This window comes from Amblyomma americanum, chromosome 4 (genome assembly GCF_052857255.1).
Source record: "Amblyomma americanum isolate KBUSLIRL-KWMA chromosome 4, ASM5285725v1, whole genome shotgun sequence".
Lineage (NCBI taxonomy): Eukaryota > Metazoa > Arthropoda > Arachnida > Ixodida > Ixodidae > Amblyomma > Amblyomma americanum.
This window is the reverse complement of record NC_135500.1, coordinates 75,338,519-75,356,690: the sequence shown is the minus strand read 5'-3', so window position 1 is coordinate 75,356,690 and position 18,172 is coordinate 75,338,519. Positions and strand designations below refer to the sequence as shown.

The 18,172-nt window shown below is 46.8% G+C and overlaps 1 protein-coding gene across 2 annotated transcripts in view; it reads left to right on the top strand.

Annotated features, from left to right (window-relative positions):
* Positions 1-8,533, top strand: part of LOC144128045 (phagosome assembly factor 1) — a 41,361-nt gene extending 32,828 nt beyond the window's left edge. For both annotated transcript variants that reach the window (XM_077661090.1, XM_077661089.1), the window contains exon 13: positions 1,819-8,533. In XM_077661090.1, the coding sequence (XP_077517216.1) occupies positions 1,819-1,902 (84 nt within the window). In that variant the 3' untranslated portion in view covers positions 1,903-8,533. The remainder of the gene's footprint in view (positions 1-1,818) is intronic.
* The last annotated feature ends 9,639 nt before the right edge of the window (positions 8,534-18,172 follow it).

Sequence of the window (18,172 nt, the reverse complement as noted above, 5' to 3'; positions counted from 1 at the left end):
AGTCCGGATTTCACCGAAAAAAATCACGAACTTATTGCTTTTATGCTGGAGGAAGAGGTCAGTTGTGTTGCACACATTCTAAAGCTTCTAATGACTAAATTTCGCCAAGCGACATGTGCACTGACGACGGGCAGCGACTGCTTTCACGAGCTCGGCCTGGCTGTGCTGCCCTCAGCATGTCCCCGATGAATGCACGGATTGGGACAAAGTCTAAACGGGAAAGCGAACACGCCACTGCAGGAACTGCATTGCGCCCGCAGTACGATGGGCCCAGAACGAGAACGCGAAGATGGTGAAACAATAAGAACCGAGAAACAGCCGAAACAAGTGCTCCGTCGGCGTTGGCCTCTGTCATTAGGCCTAGCGACTAGAGCCAAAATCGGCATCGTATTCAGCGATATGCACTCTGCGGTGGCTTGCGTATAATTAGGGGCATCTTGCCTGCCATCGAAATGCCAGTTATTTACGGTTTTACGATAGAAAAGTCAGGGTTGCGGTGTGTTTCGCCACGGATACGCTGACCTTTCTTTAAAATGCACCACCATTTCCTCCCGCGCTCAGCGTCTCCGCGCTCGCCGTCCCATGCGCTTTGCTGCTACCTCTTTCTGTATTCGAAGCGAAAGACTAGGCATAGTTGAGTTCCGCGAACTCTGACTGCTTTTAAAAAGGTTCGTGCGGCGGAAGACGTTCAAAAACCTTGCAAATTCGAAACCACGCGGGCGCAATGTGCCGACCCGCGCAGAATTTCAGTATCGCGAGAGGCCCCGTTTAAGCTTGAATTTCGTTTTATTTAATCAAGTTTTCGATCTATCCTGCAGTTTGAAGTAATGAGGTTCCACTGTGCGTATTATATGCCGGCTTGGGTATTGGCAGCGAGTGCGAACGAGGTTCGAAAAATCAAGCAGTCAGTTGCGGTGCGTCCGAAATTTCAGGTGCTCTTTTACATCGGCTTTATGGGCAATGTCGCGGTGCTGCGAAAAAAGTCCGAATAATCAAGCATGCCCGAATTTTCAGTCATCAACTGTATTACTTGTATCGGATTGTGATGCTTTTTGAAGTTAACATTTATTAAGATGTGGAAATAAACCTGAAAATTAACTCAGAGTAATTAGATTTGCAAATAAATTGCATTTTCTGAGTATTTATGCGAAAACAAACTAATTTCTCAAAGGTGCTCCAACATCCATCGTGACTGCCATTATTTTCAAATGGCACTTCTTTTTGCCATGTGACAGCGTGCACCGAAAGTGTCATTCGTTCAAGGGTAGTGCACTTCGTGAAAGTGTCACTAAACTTGCCCCTGTGACAGGGGTATGACATGTGCATTGGCCAGGACTGAGCCACCTGTTCAAGTTATCCAGATTTCCGAATTAACGAGGTTCGAATGAACGAGCTTTTACTGTAATAACATTTTAATTTATCATGGAGGCTCTTGTGTTATATGCATGCTTGCATTATTATATGTGCATATACTCCAGCTGTTGAACTCAGCACTGTGGTTGAATTTGAATAACAGGAATTGAATCTGCTGTTTTTTCAACTATTCCTTTATTTGACCATTTTATTGAAATCAGCCTTAGGGCAATGATTTGCTGTTAGCAAACCAGTTAAGGCAGACCTGCGTGTTAAGAGCAGTGCACGTTGGCTTTATTTCTGCGGTAGCTGACAATATATTGACAGGGTTATGAAGAGGGACAATCTTCATGAGACATCAGCTCTCACTCTTTTTCCCTGGTGACAGCTCTGTGCACTTCGCGAGCCTGGAACTGCAGCATCTTGCCTTGCTGAAATGCCATTCTGCCTGTGTCTTTGCTGCAGGTGATGCGCAACAAGCACATAGCATCAGTGACCCTGTACCAGCGCAATGGCCGACTCCACCGCACCAAGGGCACAGCTTCATGACACCTCCTCCCTGACATGGCAACGCACATACCCACTAGTCACCACAACGCCGCTTCTCCTCCTGCGCCCCTGCCCGCCGGACCCTTTTTCTTCTGCCTGCTGCCCCCACGGCCGGCATCGTCGCCGCCAACATCGTCGTCACGTGAGCCTCCACTGCGTCGGTCACCTCCCGGACTTTGAGCTCTTGCGAAGTTTTTGTCGCACGACATTGTTGTTATGTGGAACGGAGTGCCGTTCAGTTTTAGAGGGCACGGGTCAAGGCAGGCATGAAGCCTCCCATGAGCTTTCCTTCACGATTCGCGAGAAGAGCAAAAAGTGAATTGTTGCCGGGCTTCGCTTAATCTTGGTAGCAGTCCATATTTGTGGGTTTTAGTGCCCCGGTCTGGAGTTGGTTTTGTTGCCCAAAACTTTGGCGAAGGGTGCCCCAAGAACGAGCACTGAGGCCGTGCTTCTTGGGGGACTGGCAGTGTGCTTGCGTGGCACGAGCGGTTTGGTTTCATTAAGCGAGGGTGCCATGGGTGGCAATTCCCTTTTTTATGAATGACAAGCACCTTATTCTATGCTGCTGGTGGTGAGGGTGCGTAAGCACGTTTGTTTGTCGTTAAGGGCATTCACATTGTATAAGCATGCCGAGCCCACTGCAACAGTTTCGCAACTGTCGTGTCTCCTAATTTAGCCATTTTCCTTGGCCCATAAGAAGTGTATTTTACTCTGCCTCTTCTCAGAAGTTTTGCTGGGAGGGCTATTTTTATTGTTGGAAGCAGCTGCAGTAGCAGCCACAAAAGGCGAACCGTGTTGTCACACCCAAGGTCAGTGATGTTTTGTTTGGAATTGAGCCTTTCATGAAAAGGCAGTATGGTTCAGAACACTTCAAACTGGGTGTAGGAAAGCTTTTGCGTTGTCCCTGCAATTTCCGGAGCTGAGGTTTGCTCACATCTTCGCTTTATTTGCAATGTGTGCGACCACTGAGGGTTCGAACCTAGTGGAGTTGACAGCTGGTGAAATTGCCTGCCCTTGCATTAGAAGGTGCAACACAAGCAACACAGGCTACATGCACGAGGCTTCTCCCAGAAACAAGTTGTTGTGGAGAAACCAGTACACTGAGGGCCTGACAAGCATTTTCCGTGATAGTGCTGTACCCAAGGAAAGTGGTGAATGTCAAATGGATACCTTTGCTTCCCCGAGCAGTCTCGCAAATGATTGGGCATGGCCAGCTTTTGGTGCGAAATTGGGAATGGAAAAAAAAAAAAATACGGACACAGCTTGCATTACTTCTTCCCACATATTTGTACGAATAGGTGCAAGCACAGTTCAAAGAGGTGCGCAGCCACCAACTTTAGTCATTCACAACTGAACATCCAGCTAGGACAGTGTCACGCATCAGCAAGTGCATTTGATGAGATTTTTCTTAAAACAATTCATTTAATCACTCACAGGCCTTCCAACAAAATGTCGTACACCTTAAACGAGTCCACTCACGAGCGTATAAGTGTTCTTTGGAAAGTTCCTAAGGCCCTTATCGTTTCGCTGCAAACATGCATATATACTATCAATGGTGGCACCTGCCTTCAAGGCTCATAGTAGGTTGCCTTCATTCGAGCAACTGTAAAGATTGCAGAACATTTCATGAACAGGCATATACCGGCTAATGGGGGCCACTGATGTGAGGTTGGAAGTAATGTTGCTGAGTTGAAAAGAATGCCAGAATGGGGCACAAGAAAGACAATAAAAAACAAACAAATAAGAGACTAAATTGGCTACCATTTACCCCAGAGGGGTTCAATCATCCTTGCCTTTTGCGCCATATTTTCATTTCTTTTTTCATCATGCACCAACAAGCCTGGCTGCAACTTTTCATCATTCAGTCCATCTGATGCTCTTCCTCAAAACTTCAGACAGGCTAGTGCAATTGTTTTGCCATGAGAAATGTCCTATACTGCTGGAGATAATAGAATGTACAAATGCTATGGTGGGATTTCATGACTCCAGCGACGACTTTTCTTCACATCACAATGCTTGCACTGCACAGAATTTGTGTGTTTTGTAAAGGCTCTGCAATAGTTTTTAATTTTGTGAGCAGCAGTTGCAAGTAAGTTTGAGTTGTTAGGGAAGCAATGAGCTTCTTTTATATTGTTTATTCTGGAGGTCTTAAATGATTTGCAGGGGTGTATAGTGCACCTCACCAAGCCTTTAATGACCATGTTCATGGCTGCAAAACCAGTTGACGAAATGTTCCAGAGCCGGGCAAGTGCTGTGGCAAGATTCACACTACCTATGGTATCAGTAAAGTAACATAAAGATTGGCATTGCATGGGAGCGGTTCACATTCCCAGCATTTCTTTGTCACACTGCCTGCTCTGGATCAAAGTTGGCCTCCTTTTTTTCTTGCACCACATGAGGACCAGTGTAATGTAAAGATTCCACCCCATTTTTGCATTTCTTCCTTTCTTCCCCCCCTAGGTGATTGGCTGAAGTGGTGCCATGCCCCCGGTATATGCTAGGCTTGAGCCAGTTATGTAGAGGGAATGTGGGGCGTGGCGTCACTTAATTAAGCCAGTGGGCAAGGGCAGGAAATTCAAAAACGGGATGGGACCAGTTGTAGAATTAGTGAATCATACCAGCCTGGTTCCCTTTTTAACTACTGCGTCATAAACAAATAAATCGACCCTAAAACATTTCTGCTTGGCACTTTGGCAATGGCTGGCTGGGATCTCTGCCCTCTCGTTAGGTATGCGGAAAATAATGAATTGTCATTAAATGTATTTGGTTTTAGCACCTGAAAAGAGGCAGCAGTAATTGATCATCAATAAATGTAGTAAAGTTTGCCAGGACCAGGCTTGTCAATTATACTGATGTGCCAGACTCACAGACAGGCAAAATGTTTTTCATAAGGTAGCAGGCTGCCTCATTGGCTCCATTGCAGAAATAGAGGTTTTTGGGGAAAAATTGAGTCACTAATGGAATGATAATGGGTTATCAAGTGACTTTTGATTGAGACATTGAGATACTGCTTCCAGTAAACAATGTCTGAGTTACATTACTGAAGGCATTGGTAAAAATGAAAAGGGCTACAGGTCGATAATTGCCAAGTTCAGCTACAGCTGTTGAAAAGACCAGTGACCAGAAATCTTTCGATGTGACGGAATGCTGTTCATGAGGTTTATATGTTTTCAGATGAGTGAATTTTGAAAGAAAGCTGTATTACCTGAAAGCTTTTCCAGCTGAATTCATTTCATGGATTTTGAAGGAATTTGTTGAAAAGGACTTGTGCTTTTAGTTCAATAAGTGGCAGGTGCCACTTGTCACTGGTGTGGATGAAATCCGGACCATATTTTGGTGTTTAATGTGAAGGGTACATAAGTGCACAATTTTGTTTCTTTAGCATGAGGAGTTAAGGGGAAAGATATAGCATGCGAGTTTGTGGTATCTGCCGTTGGGCATAATGCGCAGTTAACTAAGGGTTTTTTTAAACTTGATGTACAGAATACCTGTGGTGGTATCTGAAGGAGGCTTCAAGCACTCTTCCCAGAATCCTAACACCAGCGTCTCATGATATTTCTGTACTGGTCATGAAACATGTGCATGACTATGCAGGAGAGCTTGATATGTCACTCCTGGTGTGTGCATTAATGCACTACATTGATTTGGGGGCAGAGCCTTCCATTTGTGCACAGTTTGGTGAGACTGGTAGGGATACCAGCACACATCATTGGACATGGCCTAATAACCCAGGCAACAGTTCGCTATTCAAGCTGAAGACGAATGTGGGTAGTGTTTTCAAACATTGTTTGGAACATGGCACATACCATGTCTTATACCCAGCAGCTTGCCTGGGTTGGAGGCTAAGGGTGCGTTTGGGATTTTTTTTTTTTTTTGTTTGGATTTGGTGTGCAGATTCTGATCGAGCTTACCTCTTGTGTAAGGTGCTACAGAGACAGCTGACTTCGGCGGTCTGCTGCTCACTTCAAGATAATGGCACCTACGCTTGTAATGGCCAGTTCTTTTCTTGTATGAAACTTTAGGTAGAGTTTCATGACCAGTAGAAACATATGATGGGACCCTGCTGAATCCTCTCTTATAAGGATGTGTGCTGAATCTGGAAAGCATTCACTTCAGAAAAGATTTCATATAGGGATCTTGAGTTCTGATACATGTGTAGTCACGCTTGGTATGACCCGTGACACGCAAGAAGTAGTCGGAGCTTCCATCATTAGGCAGTGGGAGCCCAGTAGTGGTGTACTTATGCATCTAAGGCTGTCTGCAGTGCATCCTATGGCGCATTCATTTGCTACAAAGCGCAAACCGCACTGTGGTCATTGCTGATGCAGCACGGGTCATACCAAGTGCGACTGTGCATGGAGTTGCATGACTTAGTTGCACCGGGGTTTCATTGTGCACTTGCCGGACATTATTCCTGTAAACTAACCTAGCTTCATTTTTTTCGTTGAATACTCTTCACTCGCCTGTTGTGGTCCTGCTAACAAATTGCTTTCAAAAGCCATGCTGGTTGCTGGTGGATGCCACACCTACTTTTTCATCTACAGGAGGCGCATCCAATAAGTCCTTGCGATGGTGCTAGAAAGGCAACTTTATTAGGATCACTATGCTTGACTGCTAGAACAGAAGAGCCATGTGCAGGATTTTGTGCTCAGCCGAAACAACCTAAGGCAGCAGTGGAGCTTAGGAAGTGGGCCCAAATTGTGAAGAGGATGGTGCGGTTAAACCTCTTGTATCTACAGTGTGCTTGTAGCATTTGGCATCATACTTTTCTCTGTCCTTTCACTGGGGAAGACTCATGTAGTGTCCACAATGTGCTTCTAAGATGGGCTGTTTCAAGTTCTTTGTAGTCAACTGCAACATCTGTGCTGGGACATATTTTTGTGATAGACTGTGACACTTGGAAGCAAAGAGCCATCTTGCTTGCGCAGGTTGATTGCTTTGTGTGGATTGCTTTTAGTTTAATTTGCTGTATGGGACCTTTCATGCGCATGCCTTCCAAGACTGAAGATCTCACGCGTGGTGTTTTTATTCCGAAGAAATGTGCAATGTTCGTGAGAAACAGGAGCAGTGAAAACGTTTTGCTTCATGCCTTACCTGCGCGACGCACCAAAATCTGCGCTTCGAAGGTCAAAGTGGACATTTTTTAACTTCTCTTTGGTCCAATGCAGAGCCTTACTGTTATGTGACGTGCCCCTTTTTTTTTTCTCTTATTGTACTGAGGAACGTCGCCGTGGAGAAATGATCAATGTATTTTTATGATGCTCTCATTGGGACTGGTTTAAACAGCAGGAATAGCTGGTTCCTTACCCGTCATACTTCACATTTTAACACCGCATGTTCTTGGCGGTGATTCTTGTAGCAGATGTCACATTTCGAGGCCTTGTTCGGCCTATCATTGTTTACAATACCTGCTTTGTGACGCACTCCAAATGGTCTCGCTAAATAGACTTGGAAGTACTATGTACTAGTGACCTGCATCAGATCACATGTCAGTCCGAGATGCTTGTTTCATACTGCTAACGGCATTCAATGCTTAAAAATGACACGTGCCAATGTTGCGTTGTGTGATAAAAACAGTAAATACTGCGCTCTCTTTGAAAACAGCTGGTTAATTTCCCCTTTTTTTTTTGTGCGAAAGTATATTTGCTAACATGTTTTTGTGTGTAGGGTCACTGTAGATCCGTATGAGTATTTAAGTGTGCTTGTTCTCGGTGTCAAAACGAAATTGCACTACTCAGCAGGCCATTCAAATGTTTTGACCAATGCCTTATGGTCTGGATGCTGTAACTTGGTTTAGCTAAGTTAGTCTGAATGTTGTGCTGTAACATTTTTTCTCTCTTTTGTCTCCGTTACTTCCCTCTCATGGGAGTGTTTTTCTAGAACCCATTTAGTATGAGTGAAAATATGGATGACTGGTGTTACATACTGCAAGCTCTGATGGTAATGGTTAATGCCACAACCCCAAATCAAACAAGGTTTCTCATGCTTTTCACCACATCGCTTCTTGCGCCTATGTTGGTTTATGCGCAATTTCACAACTTATATGCCAACATCTTTTAGAGTGTGACTGACTTGTGCTATTGTTTTCTTATTTTCGGTTTAGTTGGGTGCGGTAATGTATAGCTCTTTGAATTCCTATGTACATTGCTTTAATGGTGGTGACAGCTGCTTAGTGTTGTATGCACTTCTGTGCACGTAGGACATTTTGCCACATATGAAAGTGAAGTGAGTTGTCTTTGCGGGTGTGTGTATGTGTTGCATTATATATTTTAACTGCGGCTTTGGTGGGCCCCCCCAGCAGAAAACATGTGGGTTTTTCCTGTGTTTCGACGTTACACATGACGTTAGCGTTTTCGCGCAGACATTATTGCGCTGAAGCGGCTGAGGTGTTCGCACTGAGGTCCCCTGTTGGCCGATGCCTCTTGCCTGCACGTCAGGAACAAATTTAATGTGCGTGCCACAATGTGTTTGGAGCAGGCATGTTCCCGGAAACCGCACCTCCGGGCATTTTGATGTATTGTGTGGTCGTGCGCTGTCTTTGTACGTGACTAGTACTCTGCATAGCCTGTGGCCACTTTCTCTGAAAACACAAAAAAAAGGTGTCTGTAATAAATGCAAATAGGACAATTACTTTGGTGTGGTGTACTCTCTCACACTCGGCTTTCCTTGCCCACTCGATGAGCTCTCTGGTAAGCTCTGATGATGTGCACTTGTCTGTGGAAATGAAATAAAATAGGCATAACGAACAATGCAGCAATCTATTCGAACTTCAGCAAAACTGTATATAATCTATAGACCTTTTCACGATCCTCGGAAAAACCAGTTTTCTGAGCTGTTCAGAGAATGTGTGTAAGCTTAATCCTCAACTCTTTCCTGTTCTACGAGCACAGCCCAGTCCCCAATATGGCGGTGCCCAAAACCTCTTTTTGAAAAGGCCTATAGGGAGCCGCTAACTTTATGCAACACAGGTGGGGCCACTAGGACTGCTACCATCTCTTGCTTCCTGAACTGCAAACTGATGGTCCCCAGCTTGTATCACATGTCGAGCGCATTTTATGCAGGTAGCTGTTAATGCAAGGTGTCCAGTCATCTCATCGTGCGTTGTCCACTCTGTGTGCAGCGCAGGGATGACGAATGAAAATAACTAAGAAAAAAATTACTCTCTGGTCTTGCATGTGGAAGAGGCTTGTAGTCGTGCTATTCAACTAAGTGCCTCGCCGTTCGTTTGCTGGTGCGTAACATAATAAAAAAAAAGACTACGCAAACAATAATGCCTCGCTCGGCACTTGGAAGGAGCTCGTGTTCTTACCGCTTATTGAAGAAAACCACACTACTGTCGTGAAGCAAACTTAGAGAAATGTAATCTGGCCTTGTATACCACCAGCGATAGAGTTCAAGCGGTGCTCAAAAATCGTCGTGAGCATGATCAAAAACTGAAGCACCACGCCGGGTTCGTCGAAGTGCACTAGTGTGCACCATCGAATCTCAACAAAACACAGTAAAGACAAGGCCCTGATCCTGCCAGGGAAACCGAGGCAAATTGAAAACAGTGGCATGACCCAGAGTTTCTTGCTCAAGAAGCACATGGTTTCAATTTAAGGTAAGGAGCTCATAATGGTGCCCTATACGCTTGCGTTTTAGTGTTGACTCAACAGCAAACCATTTGGTATTGCATATACCATTTGTGACCGACATTGATTCATGAAAGACTGATTTTTCTTCGATTATAATTAAGGTAGTGCACATATCGCAGTCATTAGCATAGAAACTAGCTTCTACCGCGGAAATCTGCTGCATGAAGTGATCATCGCCTGAGAATTTCTGACAGTTACTTGTGTACACATGCCAACTCTATTTCACAGTGCATCGCTTTGAGAACACAGAACAATATGTCCTTGTTGTGGGGTTGGCGGAAAATGGGGCAACTTACGAACATTCGTGCAAGCTCAGGCTGTCGTTTTTTCTGAGGGCATAGCTTTTTCTCTTCTGTGAGGACAGCACATCGAAGTTTCTGCACTGAAAACTGTGATAGAAACAAACGTCTCAAGCAGAATTTCTGCTTGTCCAGTGGGTGCGAGTCGCTCATTTTCAAAAACAGCGAAAATTCTGGGACGGAAAGGCATGTCTTGTCTTTTTGTCCTCGTACTTTCTCGATGCTATGTCCGACATGCCACAGCTAAAGTAACGTCCGAAGTATGCATGTTATGCTGCATGCCCTGCGCTCCTTCCAGCCAAATATCACATATATATACGCTACATATAAAAACTTTCGAGGAGCTGCAAAGAGATGCTTGCCCTCTCTTACATTTCTGCACTCCAACAAATGAGACAGACCGGTGTCTTCCCACTTTGCGCGTGGCAAGCACCGCTGGCACTAGCCCCCTGCAGGTTGCATGCAAACGGAAATGGCAGGCGATGCGATGCAGTATGCCAGCAGATATACGCATTTGCTCAATGCCTTCGCTTAGCACTTAGTAAACGGTCTTGTAATGTGTCACCTCGATCACCAGCATTTGCGCCGCTTGCGATCCTTCACCGGCCTCTGAAGCGCTGGGGGCCAGTGCCCGCACCGGTCACAAATAGCGTTTCATCCTGCAGAGCACCTGTCAGTAGTACATAAGAAACATTATGCTACCTCTTATTTTTTGGCAAATAGAGCAAATTGGATACCGAAATATTTTTAGGTTCGTTCTGCCTCACGGCCATGCAATTGCTTGTCGAATTTATTTGAGGCCTTCGCTGGCTCTACGGTCTGCGAGACAAAGACGTGATCCATTGCAACACACAGGGAGGAACAACCGATAGCCTGAAGAGTGGACGATCCACTTGTGGGCAGAAGGTAACGTTGTTTTGGGAAGAGGAAGGTGCCTGGCCCACAGCTTCGTCGTCGTACGGGATAAACAATTCTTTCCTTTAAGGGGTAAAAGGTGTCTCAGCTAATGTAACGAAGCTTTTAAACACAATGTCCTAGCCGCGTGAAACCAACTGAGGGTTGTTTAGAGTCGCGTGACCAAGTCTGCAGTATTGTTTGGTTCTTCAAAGTTAATTAGTTAAGTCTAATTAGCTAACATTTTAATTATCCAATTTAACAAAGTGAAAAACTAGATCGCTTTGAAAAACAGCTGCCTTAAACGTTTGCACCAGAGTACCGTTTACGTAAAGTTGATTTTTTACCGACCTTAAACCGTAACTCACTTGCACATGAACGCGATGCTACTTTGACGGCCCAAGACACGTCTTAGAGAACAAAATCTTTTTTTCTGAAGTGCTCTTCCCGATGTGCCTTTCCGTGCACATTGTGCCAAAGATGGAGAGCCTGTAGCTGTAACGTGATAGTTAAGCTTCCCACAATCCTGGTCACGGCACCAGTTAACGCTTCACAATCCTTCTCTGATGGCCGGATTTGGCTGGTCGGTTGCTCGTCCCGAGCGATGAATGACAATGGCGCGCTGGCCGGTGATCGATTACACGGCGGTTAGCAGTACGAAGAGCTGGAAGAGCCTTCGGGTTTTCGTCCGCCCGTCTGGCGACACGTTGCCGGCTGGGGCAGCAAGCTGCCAGCAACTCCAACTTCTTAAAAACAAAACTTATTTATTAAAAACAGGATCGAAGTACAAAGCAGGTGAGAACAAGGCAGTTTAAAAACAGGCTGTTTAAAAGCGGCCGAGGACTCTGCGCGCACCTCCAACTCTTTGCAGCGGGTTTTAGACCCTTCGATTATTGGGCGGAGCGTTACTAAACCAGCTCTCGCCAAATTTGAACCAATTGCAGTGCAATGTCACCGAACATACAAGTGGGCGGAGCCCAGGGCTTGCCAGAGTCCGACTCTGTGGAGCCCAAAACCAATGCCCCCTGAAGAAGATGCCTGAAGCGTCTGCTCGATTTCAATGGGCGCCGAGATCGCCATGATGTTGCGCAGACTGGCCGCGAGGCGGCGCTGAGAGATGACCCTCAATGGGGGAAAAGCAGTGGGCTAGGAAAGTTTTCAGATACCTTATATAAAGAATGTTGACACGAAATGGAGAAAGTGAATTAGAAAATTGGCAAGCAAATACCTGGACAGCAGTAAGGGGGCAAATCAGCAATTATCGGTTAAGAAAAGGGTTAAAAAACAGCTCTGTGGAAAACAGGGATGCTGACGAAATCGGCACTGGGAACATACAGGATCTTTAAGCAGGAAATTGCCACAGAAAATATCTATGATAATTGTAGGGGAAGCTCTTTGTTGTTTGAGGCCAGGACGGGAGTTTTGCGGACTAAGACATATACATATAGGTATCACGAGATAGACACGTTGTGCGTTGCGTGCGGAGAGGAGGAGGAAACGGCTGAACGCTTGATACCTTTCGGTAAAGGGCTTCACCCTACAGTGGAAAGCAGCCCCGAAAAGTATCAAGCGTTCAGCCGTTTCCTCCTCCTCTCCGCACTACAGTGGAAAGCAGCGGGGCTGATTTACCCAAGGCTTGGGGATTAAGGACAGTGAAGGGAAAGTAGATTTTAAGCGGGTAGAAGTAACCAAGCGAAGGTTATATGATTGGTGGCTAAAAGCAAGACAAGAGTAAAATTTCACAAGTCATGGCTAGGTGGCTTGAGCCACCGCCCGATTTAAAGGGTTCAGCCGTATCCATCCATCCGACCGTCCGTCCGTCCGTCCGTCCATCCATTCATCCACCCACCCACCCACCCACCCACCCATCCATCCATCCATCCACCCACCCACCCACCCATCCATCCATTCATCCATCCACCCACCCACCCACCCACCCACCCATCCATCCATCCATCCATCTCCGTCCGTCCGTCCGTCCGTCCGTCCGTCCATCCATCCATCCATCCATCCATCCATCCATCCATCCATCCATCCATCCACCCGTCCATCCGTCCGTCCGTCCGTCCGTCCGTCCGTCCATCCATCCATCCATCCATCCATCCATCCATCCATCCATCCATCCATCCATCCATCCATCCATCCATCCATCCATCCATCCATCCATCCAATTTCGTTTTCAATGGCTGGAAGACTGTGATGCGTGGCTCCCGATCATGCTGTTTCATTCTTTTTTCGGACTTTGAGCAGCAACTTATAGTTCCTTAACGACAAAACACATGTGTTTGGATATCTCAGAGTGCAGCAAATGCTTAAAAAAGCTGACTTCCTGAAAGAGGATCATCAGTTTCGATTTCGAAATCTAAAAGCGTGCTGTGCACCCTGTTCTATCATGCCGTTAGGACCTTTTGTCTGCTGCATAACCAGTAACTTTTGGACAGTTTTCAACAAAAGGAACATGTTCGAAACATCCATATAGCAACAAGTGCTTGAAGTGGCTATGAATGTCGCAAAATAAGTGTTTACACTGCATGATGAATGGTTGTATATATTGTACTGTTGCCAATGGCAAAAAATCAATAACTACTTCGGACAAGCAAAAGGGAAAATAATCCATGAAATAGAATAAGGACAGGATGAAGTCCGGAATTACCTGAGCTCTCAACTGTAACCTGGTGACCCGTTGGAAAGGAGGACTGCATGGCGCTCAATGGAAGGAAGCCGGAGACGTCGCGGTAACCTGCCTGGGGAGTTGTTGGACCGCAGGGCGCACATCCCTCATATCTAATGTTGTAAGAACTTTGCGAAGCGCGCATCTGTTACAATCTTGCTGCGGAGCATTGCGGGAGATGTTTCGATCGGGTGAAGCAGGTCTTCGAAGACCCAACCTGCGCTGTTTCTAATATTTCTGACGAGCTTTCGCCGAACGGTACCTCCTTGAATAACGTACGTTGACAAATTTCAAACAAACCGATGTCCCTCTTGTCTTATTTCCGCAAGAAACACAGCCCACTAGGTTCCTGCGTGACGCACACGCGCACAGTGATTTTGGGAGTAACACAGCACGCCTGACTGACCGGATTTCTCCAAATGACAAGCACGGTTGCGTTGATTAAATGACAACTGGAACTAGGGGAGTATCAGACATGGCGAGCGACTTGTGAATGTTAAAAAAAAAACTGCGCTTGAAGGCACAGACACATGCGCACTTACAAGGCAAGATGGCATGCGCCAGTGAGATTAAGGCGGCGGAAATCGTTTCTTACTGCAGTTTCAAGAATTTTCGGGAAAGGTTTCTTGTTGTACATCTCTGCAACTGCGGTCTTGTCTGTTTTGTCAAGTGCATGGTTTGTTAGCAATGGTTTGATGAACTTCTTGCATATAATATGCAGTAGTGCTTCCCTGTGTGGCCGCTTTCCTTGTTGTCGCAGGTCAGGACAGGCAAACCCGTGATTTTATTCATACTGTAGAGCAAGCATGTGTCCAGTGGCCTTTGAAGACGCGTTCGGTCTTTGAGCATGATATCGACGAACTTCTTGAGGCCCTGTAACACTCTTCGGAGCGCTGACGTCGGGTAAGAGTCCACCTCTGTCTTGCTGGGCAGTTAAACTTGCTACAGCAGCATTTCCTTTGGGTTTTTGCGCCAAAGCCACACTGCTGTCACATTCGACCTTCTCGGAAACCACACGAGCTATGTAGCCCCCAATAAGGCTGATGGCTGCCATTTCCGCAGTCGGCAGGAAAGGCTCCGACGACATACACATGTCTTAAAGCAACCATGAAGACTGAAAGAGAATTTCTGGTGCTAGGAATGGTTTTATATTCTTTTAAGAAACACTACTATGGGCTACATGATATTTTCATTTGCACAGCGTTTCGAGCATTAGACAACTAAGTTAACGAAGAAAAAAAATTGGCGGTGGTTTAGCTCTGGTTAAACCTGGAGTGACGCAATAGCTACGGCTATAGCCGAGTGAAACTCGCTCAGTTGAATTGCAAGGTTAGTCTTTCGCCGCTCCGTTGTTGATGATGATGATGATGTCCTCAGGCCGCTCCGTTTCGTTCCTTCTTCATCTTCGTCCCAACTGACACGGCGCATGCGCACAGCTGTGGCAGCTCGGTTTAATAATAATAATAATTGTTTTTTTTTGGGGGGGGGGGGGGGGGAAGGAAATGGCGCAGTATCTGTCACATATATCGTTGGACACCTGAACCGCGCCGTAAGGGAAGGGTAAAGGAGGGAGTGAAAGAAGAAAGGAAGAGAGAGGTGCCGTAGTGGAGGGCTCCGGGATAATTTCGACCACCTGGGGATCTTTAACGTGCACTGACATCGCACAGCACACGGGCGCCTTAGCGTTTTTCCTCCATAAAAACGCAGCCGCCGCGGTCGGGTTCGAACCCTCGGTTTCGCTGACGCGCCTCGCTGCCGGCTGCAGGAGATGCTCCGCACCACGTTGCTGGTCACGTGACAAACCACGTGATCAGCCACGGCTCCGGGCTTCCCCTTTTCGTGCTTTCCCTTTTCGACAGATTCGGATTTTTCGCTCACAACGAACGCCGCCGGGACGCTTAAAGTTATCGCTTTGAAAACGCAAGCGAACCTGTTGTATCTTCAAACTGTATCAATGCAAATGCGCAGACACATGCAGCATTGAAACTGAAGATAACTCATAGCATCCTGAATTAGCGGCGCCCGGCAATCGTAGTGAAAGTGCATTCGTGAATTCAGCTTGCTTGTGCCCCGCCGCGGTGGCTCAGTGGTTAGGGCGCTCGACTACTGATCCGGAGTTCCCGGGTTCGAACCCGACCTCGGCGGCTGTGTTTTTATGGAGGAAAAACGCTAAGGCGCCCGTGTGCTGTGCGATGTCAGTGCACGTTAAAGATCCCCAGGTGGTCGAAATTATTCCGGTGCCCTCCACTACGGCACCTATTCTTCCTTTCTTCTTTCACTCCCTCCTTTATCCCTTCCCTTACGGCGCGGTTCGGGTGTCCAACGATATATGAGACAGATACTGCGCCATTTTCTTTCTCCAAAAACCAATTATTATTATTATTATTATTAATTCAGCTTGCTGTTCGAAATTTGCAGATCGCACACTGCCTGGGAGATTACTATGCTCGCACGGACTTACGACTTCACCATATATAGTATATTAATTGCGCATTTTGCGCAGCATATGTCCTCGGGAGTGGCAGTGGGGTTCACCGGAATTAGGTTCCGTCAACAGTGCACAGGGGAGGCGCCAAGTCTAAACCTGGCGCAGTTTCGGCAAATTAAAGGAAGTTTCAAGTTTACTGAAAACGCACACAGTAATAACGAATACAATAAAATCAGTACGGAAGGAGGCGCCGTAGTTCACGACTGTCGGAGGGACCTGCCGCGAGGTGCACAATGCTTCCACTAACCACCCGGAGACGGAACTGCATCAGCACTGTCCGTATTGCTTCCATCGTCACGACGAAGCCCGGGTACCGAAGTTTTCTAGCTTCCTCAATTGGACAGAAAACGCTAGTCAGGCACTGTTGTAGTGCTAACACCCGGGCAGATCATTCTTGTAAGTATACGTCTGGCAAAGACGAAGCCCTTGAAAAGCTTTGCTGCAGCGGAGATGCGGAGGTAGATCCTTCTTGCTGAAGGCAGACACAGACGTAGAAAGGCACATGGCGGCACCGTGTGACGTCCAGCGTGAGGTGCGGAAAAGCTTTGCCGGTGAGTAAATCACTGGATAATTTTAGAGTACCGCTAACCTTTTCCCCGCACTACCCCGCGCCGCTGCGTCAGCGATTGGCCAACTTAGGTCACGTGGTTTTCCGCCGCCCGCGGTAAGTCACAAGCTTCCAAGCAGACGCAGCGTGGACGCCTCTTGCGGTAATGCCAGTGGGGGGATTGCTGCGTTTCTAGCTTGTCTCTCGGGTTTGAAAGAAAAAAAGCGTTTCGAGGAAACATGCCAGTCTGCTGTGCTTTCGGGTAGAGCAGCCGTACAGAGTCGGGGAAGAATTGTAGCGGGAGCTACACTAGGCTACCAGTCGAGCATTTCGCGGTACACGCGAGAGGCAAGTTGTGCGCATGGCAACCAGGAAGGAGGAGTGGGTGCGCCGCGCGCTTCGTCGCCGCTCTTTCTTCCGGAGTCCCTCCTTTATCCGTTCCCTTACGGCGCGATTCAGGTGTCCGCCGATATGTGAGACAGATACTGCGCCATTTCCTTTCCCCCAAAACCAATTTAACCTTACGGCCGCGGTCCGCGGTGTCGGTCTCCACGGCAGGCGTCGCATGGATCACACGTACTGTTCCGCTGAACGCTTCGAAGTGCACCGGCGTTTTATGAAAATTTGGTTTTGGGGGAAAGAAAATGGCACAGTATCTGATTCACGGCATCGGCGGGCACCTGAACCGCGCCGTAAGGAAAGGGATAAAGAAGGGAGTGAAAGAAGAAAGGGAGAAAGAGGTGCCGTAGGGGAGGGCTCCGGAATGAATTCGACCTGCACTGACATCGCGCAGCGCACGGGCGCCTTAGCGTTTCGCCCCCACCGAAACGCATCCGCCCCGGTCGGGTTCGAACCTGGGTAATCCGGATCCAGGACCGGAATGATTGACCTTGGAAATATGAGAGAAATAAACCAGTCTAAATACTGTGTAGGCAGCATTGAGACAACTGCGTGTTAGTTTTTACCTATCATCGGAAAGTGTTTATGTCTGTCAAAACAATTGAATAAATAACCAATGTGTCTCACCGAATACTCCTCCAATGCTTAACATTTTAGTGACAACAAACTCGACAACATGCGTAACCAGAGGAGAACTACAGCTCTCGCTACGTACATCCCATGGCATTGCTGAGCTAAGCAACTGCCAATTTTTTCTCCATCCCACTGGGGAAAAACATCCAGAAAAGGCGCCTTGCCTGCCTTAATAGGATCAACCGGGAGAAGTTCGTGACGACAACAATCACACGCTTGTGCGAGGTAAGTTCAAGTGGTTCATGGCAGAAGTATTGCGCATAGAGTTAACTGCACGAAATTAGGCTGTAATAGAACAGCTGCACGTGCGGACAAAGCAAACGGAGTGCGCGGTTTCGTCTAACATTTTTCACGCGATGCCTAATTTTAACTGAGAGTTCTGGTATCTTAAGGCACGAATATGTTTAAATATTGTCTTCGGCTTCTGTACATTGCAAGAATAAAGTTCGACAAGGAAAGTTGTTGGGCGAGTTGGTTTCTATATTCCATAACTACAGCGCAACGAACGGGACGTAGAAGGAGGACACAGGCAGGGACACAACGCAGCACTGACTGGCACAAACTGAAGTGGATCAAACTCACATGCAAAAGAGCCCCTTGTACAAGAAATGAAGTTCGACAAGGAAAGTTGTTGGGCGAGTTGGTTTCTATATTCCATAACGTGCCATCATGAAACTTTTTCTCCTGGTTAGTCTACATTTATAC